A 12,951-nucleotide genomic window follows, 5' to 3' on the forward strand; every position below is an offset into this window, starting at 1 on the left:
TTGTTCTAACAACAACAACAAAAAAAAAAAATAATTTGAACAACTTTTAATCTGTATCTCTTGAGGTGGGAAGATAAACCTGTAATCCAGACCACACCTTTTGCTGGTGGTCTATAAAGGAAACAGAAGGAGGAAGCTTGCTCTCACTCTATGGCAAATCCATTCCTTCATTGGCATTAAAGCCTATTTCGAGATTCCAGCTTATACTGAAGACATCCAACCTTGTGTCATGAACAAACCACTGGACTCCTTGTCTGCCATTAGTAGACAGCCATTATGTATTTTTTTTCTTACATATTCCACAAGTTCTTTTCCTCTGGAGAACCGTGACTGGTGCACTCACGGAGTCCAATTACTTGCTGCGATGTCTTAGCTTTTTTTTTTTTTTTTTGGTACAAATAACTGCAGCTGCAGTGAGAGTTGGCATGTGCTGTCGGGAAGACAGCAGTTCACAGTACTCTTGCTACATTCGTTCTCTTTCACATGGTCCTGAGCTCCTGGGAAATTGTGCAGACTCCAACTTTTTATCATTCTATGCCTTAAACTGTAGTCAGGTTAAAAATCACTTTACTCTGAATAACTAATACAACTTGTTATGGTGAAAAGGACCCAACTGTGATTCCCAGAACCCACATTAAAGCAAAGCAACCAAGAGCTGAGGATGGAAGTATTGTGGTGCTAGTGCTGGGGTGGTGGAGACGACACAATCTCTGGGGCTCAATGGTCAGCTAGCCTGCTTGGTGAGCTCCAGGACAGAGAGAGGCCCTGTCTCAAAGAACAAAAGAAACTCCTGAGTAGGGCTGGCAAGATGGTTCAGCAGGTAAGAGCACTGACTGCTCTTCCAAAGGTCCCCAGTTCAAATCCCAGCAACCACATGGTGGCTCACAACCACCCATAATGAGATCTAATGCCCTCTTCTGGTACGTCTGAAGTCAGTTACAGTGTACCTGTGTATAATAATAAATCTTAAAACTCCTGAGTAACACAGTTGTCACCCTCTGCACACGCAAAACTTGAGTGTTGGAGAGTAAGTTCCATTTAAAGAGGATCTCCCTCAATATAGCACAGTGACTTTAAGCTTTCAACTATCATGTGTCAGGATTATAGACATAATTAATATAATTACCACAGTTACAGCGCAGCTTCTTAGGGAGCGGATTATGCAGCACAGCAGTCCAGACCTGAGCCATCAGCTACCATGACGGCCACTTCCCCGAGGAGAGCTCATCTTACACTGAGGGGAGATGGACTGGACTGCTTTTCCACCTGAAGCACTCTACACGATCAATTCTGCGCTGACTGCTCTTCTGAAGGTCCTGAGTTCAAGTCCCAGCAACCACATGGTGGCTCACAACCATCTGTAATGGGGTCTGATGCCCTCTTGTGGTGTCTGAAGACAGTGACAGTGTCCTCACATACATACATACAATAAACAAATCTTAAGGGGGTGGGGGGGGTGTGAGCGTTCCCGGGAAGAACACTTGCTGAGGGTGCGATGACTTTTCACAACAGCTCTTTTCCAGGTAATGGTTCATAATTAGGGTTTCTGGATGAATTTGCTCAAGTTACCAGGTCAGCATATTGCTTACATCTGGAGTTAAAGGAGACCCATGATGCAATCAAGTATGACAATAAGGAGAGGGTCCTTTTGCCTTGTTGACAGTAACTTGGATATAAACTGACCTTAATGCATACTTCCTTTTCCGGTTACCTGGGATGTTTCCTGTATTTCACGGTTCATGGGAGGAGGTGGGAAATGATGGTACATTTAGTTTCCTACACTTGTAGCTCCATTAGATATGCACATACCCATGCGTGGCTACATTTTCTGCCGAATGCTCAAGTACTCCATGTCCCAGTGCTCCTTCTGTGAGTCTGGGTTGTTTACCGTCAGAGGTTAAGCCTGGTGGTCAACATCTCACTGCAGCCTGTCTCTGTGCTGTGTCCCTCACCCCTCCCCTCTGCAAACAGATTCCAAAAACACGCCTTACATGAAACACGACTTAGGTTTGAAGTGTACATCATACATTTATTACCAACAACCCTCTCAAACTCCAAAATTGGGCACAGGGATTAAAAATAAAAATTCATTGCACTACTTAGTAAAGCATTACTAGTAACTTTCATAAAAAATGTACAAACTTTGTTAAAAATTTATCAAGCCTTCAAATGATTTTGGTTACAGGTATTTATAATACATACATTTAAAACTCTATGTTAACTGACACAATGGAATATGATTTGAGGAAATGACTCGGCAAATGATTCCAACAAACACCTGTGAGCTTTCAAAATCTGAAACAAACAGCGCCATGAGGTAAGCAGATGCACGGTGGGACAGACTAAGGAAGGCCTGGAGATACTGGGAAAATATTCTCAGAAGGAAGCAGGCAGGCAGACGGTGTGTGAAGAGGCCCAAATGTAAGAATGTTAACAATTACATTCCAGGGAGTGTACAAAATCTAATTTCAGATTCTGCTAAAAAAAAAAAAATTTCAGGACATCTTGATACTTGGAGGCCTTGAGTTGTTTTGTGGAAGTTGGAGTTTTTAAAAGTACAAAATATCGCGATTCATGCAAAAACGAAAACAAAAACAAAAACCAACAACAACAAAAAAACCCCAAACAAACCATACCAAACCAAACCAAACCAAACCAAACAAAAATACAGCAAAACCCCAAATCAAATCATACAAAAACTCCACAGCTGGGTTAGGACGGCGACGCCAATCAGTCCTAGGAGGAAGGCCACCACATCCTCTGTCGCCTGGTGCGCCTCCCCACGTGATGGCCTGTAGACACCTGCACTTCCTCATTGCTAGCTACAAAGATGCTCACGGAGGCCATGGAGACCGTGCAAGTGTGCACCTAAGACAGCCTAAGCCCTCCACGAGCAGGTCTGCACAGCCTCGAGAGCTCCGTGCCGAGACCTTCCCAGGAGACAGCAGTCATCTGCACAGCAGGACTTTACCAGGACAGACCCAGATGAATCCTAAATTGCCAACCACCTCTTTTAAAAAAGAAAGAAAAATCTACTGAGAAAGGAACTTTATGGTAAACATTGATAGAAGAAAAAGGCTACTTTCCAGTCGTGAGCACAGTGTGCCTTGGCAGTCAGTCTGTCTGCAGTAGTTAGGAAAGTGCTCACCTGTGTGCGTCAACAGGATGAATACTGAGTGGAGCAGTGTCATGTTAGAGCTGTACAGGTATAAAGTTCTTGAAGCTATACAAAAGTCTATATATAAGATGGAGTTTTATCATTTTAAACATGATTTCTTTAAATTAAAAAAATAAAGATTAAACTGTATGTGATTTGGAGCTGATTAGTATATACGTCAATAATCTTGGTATTTAACACACCTTTTATTCATTAGGAACCAGACAGGAGTTATCCTAATGATTTAAAAGTAACATGTGCATTTACCACTGTTTAAGTATTTCTGACACTAACACAAACCTAGGGGCAACAGAATGTAGGTCAAATCCTATTTGTCTAACTAGGTAGAGGCAACAGTGTCTGGAAGAGGACAAAATTGTGCTTCTGTGTGGATTAACTTTCCTGAACTCTAGGCTGTGATGAGCTTAGAGAAACTTCAAGGGAGGGTAAGAAACACGGCAGTATCAAGTAGGTGAACACTGTCCCTGTCTGAGTAAAAACGGGCCTGGAGCCCACTGTGAGCTGAGTGAGGTCGGCAGCCAGGTGTCAGCAGCGGCTGCGAGTGGAAGGTTGCAGCCTGTGTGGCTGCACACGTGCTGAAAACTCACAGAGGCTGCAGAGAAGGCTGAGCACACCGAGGAGAAAGGAATCCAATGTTGCTGAAAAATGACCTCAAACAATCTGATTTATGTTCAATGAACCTATTTTTAAAAAATATATATACACACACAGCTATGTATCATTTCAGATTCAATAAAGGTCAGTTCCCGTTTGACAGCATTATCTTTTTATACAAAAATCCAATCTTCATTTACACTGCAAGTATTCTGGGCACCTGTTGTATTAAGCTTTTCTCGTTCTAACATAAATTAAAAGAAGAAGAGTAATACATCAAAGCAAACCAGGCCTGAGAAATGAGCTGTCACTGTCACAGCACTTGATCCATCCTGAACTAAGGTTTCGGTGAGAAGGTTAACTGAGGGAAGCGGCAGCAGAGCAGCTCAGGACTGGAGTGTGTCAACTCAATTCACACAGAAACAAACAGTTCTCCTGAAACCATTGTTGCCCATGGAGGCCTGAGTGAAGAACACAACCAGAAACCAGGCTGACTTGGCAGCAGATTTTGCTCTAGTAGAAGCCAAGGAGGCAAGACTTACAGGACCAGTGGTGTTCTTAAAAATATATTACTCAAACATCTTCAGATCAGACCATAAATCTACACATTAATAAAAATGCAGGTCCTTTCTGTAAGGAAACTACTAGAAATGTAAAGGAAAAACAACTAACACTCAGATCGCTGATTGAAATGCTAATATTGCTAATGATGTATATGATATTGCACCTTCTTTTTGGAAACAGCAAGTTGGAGACTTAAGTTTCTTTTACAATAGAATTGAAAATTACAAAACAAAAAAACAACAACAAAAAAAATCAGGTCATGGAGTGAGAATCTGATACTTTTTCCTTAAGTGACCCACTCAGGATCACCAAGGAAGAGAAGGGGACAGCTGCCTGAAGCAAAGGAAGAAGGCTTTTCTCATTCCATTCACTGGGCGGGAAGGGGATGGAGTATTCAATGCTTAGAATGGATGCACCCTTAGCAATCAGTGTGCAACAGCAAACACAAGGGAAAACCAGTGTACAGTACTAGTGCTGTTTAAATAACACACCAGATTATACATTGCAGCATAATTAAAACTACACACACATTCTTGGTACATGCTGGTATATAGGATCTCACACACACAGTAGCTACCATGCCCCCACACATGTAGTTGCACACATTCTCTCACAGATTCACTGATCACCAGCAGTCATACGCTTCACTCACTTCCACTCACAGTTTCTGAAGGCTCTATATAAGGTAGATTGCTATATCATCTGGAGCTACCACTTTTTATAAAAGCACATGCTAAAAGATCACGTCCACTGTAATCTTGCAGCAACACTCGGAATGATCACACAAAAACCAGGGAATGTTAGTGCACACACAAAATTAAGCTAAAGAAAAGGTCTTTGGAGTTCCAATCACACAGTTAGTATAACAATCCCATAATTGTGAAGACTAATTGTAAGCTTTTATAGTTGATTAAGTCACACAGTGCAAAGAAAGGTCCATTGACCCTTTTGGTAAAGGGAGGGCTGGAAGCCACACAGGTTAAGTTCGATGGATAGTCCATATATACATGTGATGAGGAACACCCAAACTAAATTTGTGCTCTTAGGCTGGTCACTCTGAATCGCGATGCACTTCTGAAGCATCAGCTCGGCAAATTGGGCAGGTACGGTTTCCCTGAAAGACAAGAGGGAAGACGCTCACTGAAGCCATGTCTCATGCAGTGAAGCGCCCAGTTCTCCTGTTCCTCCCAGATGGTCTTTGCATTCTAGTTCTTTACGAACACATCCTAAACCAGAATGGTGGTGTATGCCGTAATCCAACTCTCAGAGGCAGGAGAGTCCTGAGTCAAGCAAGCCTCAGGTACGTGAGAACTTGCTTCAAAACAAAAATGCAAAAACAAAACAAAGCAAGACAACCCACTAGTAACTTTTAATAAACTTTGTTCTTTGTTTAAATTCATAAACATGACTTGCTATCACTAGTTTGGCAAAAAACAACTGAAAATCAAGATCTTGGCTTTTTTTGTTTGTTTTTTTTTGGGGGGGGGGTTTGGAGGGGGGATAACAGGGCTGGGGCGGGAATTAAATCCAGGATGTCACACACTCTAGTGTTTAGGATGGAGCACTGAACACTCTTCCTTCTCCTGTCCCTGCCTCTTCACAGTGCTAGGACGATAAGTGCATGCCAAGAGCCTGGCTCCAGCCTTCACTACTGTTAGTTTTTGCAAGGTCTCTGTTGTGTAGATCAGGCTGACCTCAAACCCGCCCTGCTTCCCGAGTGCTGATATGAACAGAGTGAGGTCATACCATCCATGGTTCCCACTTACTTCTTACCTGACTCCTATCAAAGGCATCACTTACTCTCTTAGCTGCTACGGCCACTATTCAGCAAACACTCTAATTCCCACATTACGATGGATGGCTATCAGAGAAGTTAGTCTTCTTGGCTCCTTGTTACTACTCAGTATGCCTGGCTCACCCTCATCCTATTCCATTCCTTTCTGAGGAACGTATTTCCTGTCTCATTCGCTACACTGTGGCCAGGGAGGTTTGTAAAACAGCTGCGGTAGGTAGCGCCCTTTTCAGAATCAAGCATGAGCTCCTCCATGCTTCAGAATGACTTCTCAATAACCAGGCCCTCCCTTGTGCACCACCCCTCACACACAAGCCATGCTTTGCTTTGTTTTTTTTCTACAAAGTTCAGACTCTTCATTTTCAGAACTTAGTAGACAGGTCTTACTACATAGTCTAGCATGGCCTTCAGGGCAAGACTTTCCTGGCTTAGCCTCCCCTGGAGTGAGAGGATCACAGGTATGTACCAGCACAGCAACTCTACCTTAACTGATTTCCCTATTAGACTACAAAGTTGCCTAATGAGCACATTCTACTAAAAAAAACTCAAAACTGACTATTTAAATGACTTTGTCATTTTATTTATATTTTATTCACATAATTAAACCGATGCAGAGAAATGCTTAAAAAGGAAGACAAGAAGCCTCAGCAGCCATCCTGACAGACCACTGCTATTCTGAATCTTTGGGGGTTTCTATATGCATAGGAGAAGAACTGATCAGAGTTTAGTAAAAAAGCTTATTCTCCAGAAAAATCTCTGGCAAAAAAGCCCTAGCAAATTCCCATCCTGACTCTGATTTAATTAAAAAAGATTTCTCAGGAGCCCAGGTCTGGAGCCCAAACACACAGATAATAGGGACAAATGAGTGCTTGCTCCCTGCCCGTGTGAAACTGCCACCCTGTTGATGGCAACAATTACCTTCTATTTTAAAAAAACCCAAAAAACCAAAAAACCCAAAAAAACAATGCTGCAACAACTGTATACAGAAGTCACCCATGCTAAGCCCACGCAGGGCAGGTTGGTCTATCTGCAGCCCAGTCTCTACAGCTGATCTTATCTGGACTTCTCACAGAGGGCTTCCTCTAAACACTATGCTTCCAGTTCATCTCCTGTACCCTCAGCCTCCAAACCATGGGCTTACGCAGGTGAACTTATAATCAACAGAAATACAGAACATGGTTATTCTCTGTACGCTTGTGATCACTTTACCTTAAGCCATTTATCAACACACTTGGCATGGAACTCGTGGTTACAAGGTAAGACTCTAAGAAGCTGCCTTGACTCAAAATCACACATGCATACTACACACCTGGAAAAGAGCAAAGAAATCATTTTCGGTTTTCTATTTTGTTATGACTATTATGTTTGCAAGGCTATTCTCAGTTATCAAAATATCACTTTAAAAAAATTACCACTTTCCTAAACATGATGATGCTAAGGGACTTTCTGAAGGTTCTCTGATTTACTGACGACACATTATCAAAAGTTTCTGGTTAAGGAGCAGGAGAGGTGGCTAAGGGGTTAACAGTGCTAGGAAGTATTAAGACCCAAGTCTAAAGCCCCAGCATCCGCGTACAAAGCTGGGCATGGCTGTGTGTGCTTGTAACCCCAGCACTAGGAGGTAGGGGAAGTCTGAGGGTTCCTGGCTGGCCTATCTAGGAGGAAAAAGCAAACTAGCTTAGTAAGGCATCCTATTTCAAGACAAAGGTGGAAAGCAACAGAGGAAGACACCCAGTGTTCTGTGCATGCACAGGCTCATGTGCCATTCACATGCAGGCACCACACAACTACACTCCAACTTGCTACACATTCACCAGAAAGAATAAAAACAAGTGACAAAAAGGGACATTTCTTCTAATTAACATCCCAGTCGGTCTGAAAACTAGAGATACTAGACCACTGTATTACCCTTACAAGTACTGGAATAAGGTTGAGCATGGTGGTGTACACCTTTACTCTTAGTGCTTGAAACAGAGGCAGGAGGATCTCTGTGAGTCTGAGGCCTGCCTAGTCTATTGAGTTACAGGAGAGCCACAGCTACATAGTGAGGTCCTGTTCTTCTCCCTGTACCCCTCCCCCCAAAAGAGTACTGGAATAATAGTAGGATATTATCATGAAAAAGAGCAAATGTAGAAGACGCCATAATCTTACACCATATACGAAATTAATTACGAATGGGGAGGTGGCTTGGTGGATAAAGTCTGTTGTATAAATGTAAGGACCAGAGTTCACATAAAAAAAGCTGGCATTCCTGGGACAATCTGGCTAGACAACCAGTGAGGTTCAGTGAGACCCTGACTTTGAGAACTGGAGAATGGTTGGAAAGACACCTGATATCAACTTCTGATGTCTATGTGCACACAAACATATACACCTGCATATATACCACAAACACATAAGTATGAGGAGCACTATGTTACAGGGTTCCAGATATGTGCAATACAGACAGAGGAGATAAGGCATTAAGAGGCTGATAGGCAGGCAGGCAGGCAGTGGTGGCTCACGCCTTTAATCTCAGCATTCAGGGGGCAAATGCAAGCAGATCTCTGCTGAGTTCTACAAAGCAAGTTCTATTACAGGTGGGGCTACACAGACAAATTCTGTCTCAGGAAAGAAAGGAAGAAAGGAAGAAAGAAAGGAAGGAAGGAAGGAAAGAAAGAGAAAGAGAGAGAGAGAGAGAGAGAGAGAGAGAGAGAGAGAGAGAGAGAGAGAGAGAGAGAGAGAAAACAAGGCTGAGAAGACTGGGGGAGTGGCTGCTAATAGGTTAAGAGAAAACCATTTTTTTGAGTGATGAAATGGTCTAAACCTGTGGTGATAGCTGCACAACTTTACAAATACCCTAACCTGCCCCCCCCCCACAAAACCCAAACTCTTAAATGCAGTGAACTTTATGATATGAATTTCAGCTCATTCTGTATTCAAACCTGTTCTTAAACTTTGTATCAGTCACTTGCTATTGTAACATTGGGAAATAGTCTATACGGGGGCTGGAGAGGTGGCTCAGAGGTAAGAACAGAGTTCAATTCCCAGCAAACCACACAGTGGCTCATAACCATCTGTAATGAGATCCTGTGACCTCTTCTGGCCTGCAGGCATATATGTAGACATAACACTGTATACATAATAAAAACAAACAAACAAACAAACAAAAATGAACTAAAAAAAAGTTTGTCCATTTGACTAACGACTCCCTCACTGGTAGCAAGGACCTGGTCAGGGTCTATGCTAACCACCCACCTTCATATTCTCTCAGGCACTCAAACTTTTACCTCCTAAAGGTAGAAGTGTCACAGAAACATACTTACAAAGTCTGCTCTGACTGGTGGTTGCTAGGATTGAACCTGTACGAAGGAAGCTGTTCAATATCTGCTTTAGTCAGTCCCCGAGGTTTCGCCTCTCCCAGTCTCTCCGCCAAGTTTAACAGGGCCTAAAGACAAGGAGACAGATTTTCATCTTTACCTTTTCTATTGGAGTGCTATCACAATAGTTTAATTTCTTGTGTGTGCACCTGAATACACACATGTGGCACCATGGTGCACATGCAGAGGTCAGAAGACAATCTATGTGAGGAAGTGGTAATCTTTACACCAAACGAATTCCAGAGATTGAACAAGAGCCCTTTGGCCAGCCACTGGAGTAACTTCTACTTTTGTTTGGGGAGGGGACAAGTATCATTTTGTAGACTAGGCTGTTGCTTCAGTCTCTCAAGTGCTAGGACTTACAACTCTTTATTTTACATAGAAAAACTATGTACTTAGGCTGTAACTATGCTGTACTCTAATTTCATCATTATTAAAGAAATATTCTTATAATGGGTAACTTATCTACACCAAATTGTAAAAAAGACCAATATATTGGGTTTTTAAAGTGTTTACCATGAACTCATATTTTAAAACACTTGATGTATCTTATTGTGTTTATCGATTTTACACTAGTACCTCATTCTTCCTTAATTTTTAATGGTTCATTATTTATGTGCTTCAACCTATAATTAGGCTGCCTTTTTAAATAAAGATTAAGTATCTTGCTAGCTCAAGCTGATAAACTCAACACCCTCCTGCATCAATCCCAATATAATGCCTCAAATCTCCATTTTCTCCCATTTTTAAGACAAGGTCTTACTATGTAGTTCAAACTTACTTTAAATGTGTTATCCTCTGCTTCAGCTCTTAAGTGTTGGCACCACAGGCATGTATCACCACACAGGTCACAGGTCATATGCTATACTCCACAGTGTGCTAACACTTTCCTCTCTCAACCATATGCAAAAATCAATAGTAATAGCCCCCTTTCAAGATTCAGCTTAAACATCTTTGCTTCCACAATTCTTTTTTAAACACCTAATCAAAACTTACCACTTTCTCAGTTTGTATAACAAGTCTACCTACTGAAATAGGTATGCATGTAGCAAATATCCAAAAATCCTCGGGAGGCTTAATATTTTTATGAATTATTTGAATCTTAAAATGCAAAGTTAACCTCATAAATATTTATGTGAAAGTACAGGACAATACATATAACACTCCCCAAATTAATTCATAGCTCATCTACTAACCTCATAATTTTCAACTTCTCCGTCTTCTACATCTAATTCAAAGCTGAAGGTTGGGCCCACTGCAGGTGGTACTGGAAGCATTGATCTACAGAGAAAACCAGCAAGGAAGCATTAGTATGGATGTACAACAACACAGGTAACGGCAGAAGGACAAAGGACAGATCACATGGACGAAGAGTGGCCAGTGCTTCAGAGGCATTAATTAAAGGCATTGACTTTACTAAGCATGCATGCCACCTGCAATAGCATAACAAGCTAACCATGAAGGCAGACACAGCTCAGCAGGCAGGGGAGAGCCGTCAAGCCTGATGATGGGCTCAACTCCATGCCTAGAACCTGTGTGATGATGAGAGAACCCAACTCTCACAAGTTGTCTTAATTTCCACAAGTGGGCCAAAGTACGCACATGCACACAGCCACTGTGTGTGTGCATGTACTCATGCTGAATAATGAAGGTAATGAAGAATTTAAATGTAGGAATAGACTTAATAAGGTATACGCAAGAACTATACAATAAAAACTGCTAAACAGTTAATATATAAGTAAGACTAGAAAAATGACTAGTTATCACTATTCCTCCATATTGATCTATGGATTTAACATAAAATTCTACTGAGTTTTATGTCTTTTTGTTGCGGGATATGTGATCACATTATGAACCGTAAGACTGTGTTGTTTACTAGAAAAATCTGCTTTCTAGTTGTAGTGTGACTCAGCCCTTAGTATACACTTAATCTCTCTGGCTGGAATACAGACTCACTCTTAGTACACATCTTTAATTCCAAACAATGAAAGTCTAAAGCTACTTTGTAGAGAAAGCACCCATGTTTGAAAGGGATTAAGTCTAACTGAGTGGCAGACAAAGTGATGACTCAGAGAGAAACTCTCAGGAGAACAGAGAGGAGGGACGCTACCTGATGGGCAGTGCAGACAAAGGAAGAGAAAGTTTTACTGGGACAGTTGTATAGAGACAAATTACAGAGAAAGAACAAGCTAGACACAGGTGATAATAGAAATGAGCCAGAGAATGAGAAGGAGCCAGGAGGATTGGAACAGACTGCCAAAGTTAGTATGAGGCCAAGCAGAGCAATTAAGAGGCTGAGAGAGAAGCCAGTTTGACTCAGCCAGCTTGGAGAGGAGTCTGAGCCAGGACAGCTGAGCTGAGCAGCCAGCCAGACTCCGAGAGAGCTAGAAAGGATGACCTTCTTCAGCAGCGAGTTTCGGAGGCTGGAAACTGTCTAGGCCTAGAGAAGATTGTACGGAGGCTGGAAGCTTCCAGGACTAGGCCTAGGTTTACAGACAGAGGCAGCAAAGCCTCCAAGGTGCTAATTAATTACTTAAAAGGAGGAGAATAAAGTTACTTTTATAGCTTGTAGTACAAATGAATGCTAATTTTAAAGTTTACATGGAGATATAGAAGATTAAATAGAAACATTTTTGAGCTCTAAGTTGGACTGTTATGTTACCTTATTTTAAGACAAAATAGGAGAGAACGGTGTGCGGTAAGGGAAAAGAGGGGGAGCTAAGATTATCAGGAAAAATAACCTGTAGTTTAAAGATGACATTTCATACTTGTCTTAGAAAGTAATTATAGACATGTGACTGAGTCCCAGTCAACGAAGGATCAACAGCGGCAGTATGCTCCATCCTGGGAAATGTCAGGAGAAGAGGTAAGCAGACACACCTACTTTAGTTTCTTTCTTTTCTATGAGGCTGGGTCTTGCTATTTAACCACACCTGGCTTGGTACGCCCTCTTGACTGCTGGGACTCTAACTATGCTAGCACACCCAGCTTCCCACCCACTTCTATAACTACTGTACTATCACGGCCCAAGTTTGAGGGCAGAAGAATCCACTCCCACAGACACAAGGGGAACAAACTACCCCGGATGTGGCCTTCATTATGTAAGAAATAAAAAACTACCATGTTTAACCGATGATGTTCATTACAGATAAACTTAATCCTAACAGACTGGTTAGTTCTAAGATGTAAAAATGACTTCTTGTGTTTGATTCTTCTAGGGCCTAAGAAATGCTCAGTAAGGTTGCTCCCTGCAAGCCTTAGATCTGAGTCTGATCCCCGAAATTCAGAGTAAAGAGAACAGACATCCCCAAGGTGTCCTCTGACCTTCACATACAAACTGTGGCATGTATGTGCTCCCCAGCCACAGAAGTGTAAAAACAGTTGTTGATTTAGGACTCTAGGAGCTGAAAAAATGGTTCAGCAGTTAAGAGCACTTGCGTTCTTGCAGGGGACTTGGGTTCAGT

At 42.0% G+C, this 12,951-nt stretch overlaps 1 protein-coding gene across 18 annotated transcripts in view; it reads right to left on the reverse strand.

Moving 5' to 3' along the window:
* Positions 1–2,003: 2,003 nt before the first annotated feature.
* Rnf38 (ring finger protein 38) overlaps positions 2,004–12,951 on the reverse strand; it is a 107,696-nt gene continuing 96,748 nt past the window's right edge. For 11 of the 18 annotated variants that reach the window (NM_001379574.1, NM_001379580.1, NM_001379575.1 and 8 more), the window contains 4 exons: positions 10,684–10,768; positions 9,434–9,555; positions 7,338–7,437; positions 2,009–5,450 (listed from right to left, as the gene is read on the reverse strand). In NM_001379574.1, coding sequence (NP_001366503.1) covers positions 5,388–5,450; positions 7,338–7,437; positions 9,434–9,555; positions 10,684–10,768 — 370 coding nt within the window. In that variant the 3' untranslated portion in view covers positions 2,009–5,387. Of the gene's footprint in view, positions 5,451–7,337; positions 7,438–9,433; positions 9,556–10,683; positions 10,769–12,951 lie in introns of all 18 variants that reach the window. The other 7 variants (XM_011250115.3, XM_011250117.3, XM_011250116.3 and 4 more) reach the window with 1 other exon arrangement.

The sequence above is a fragment of the Mus musculus genome, chromosome 4 (genome assembly GCF_000001635.26).
Source record: "Mus musculus strain C57BL/6J chromosome 4, GRCm38.p6 C57BL/6J".
Classification (NCBI taxonomy): domain Eukaryota; kingdom Metazoa; phylum Chordata; class Mammalia; order Rodentia; family Muridae; genus Mus; species Mus musculus.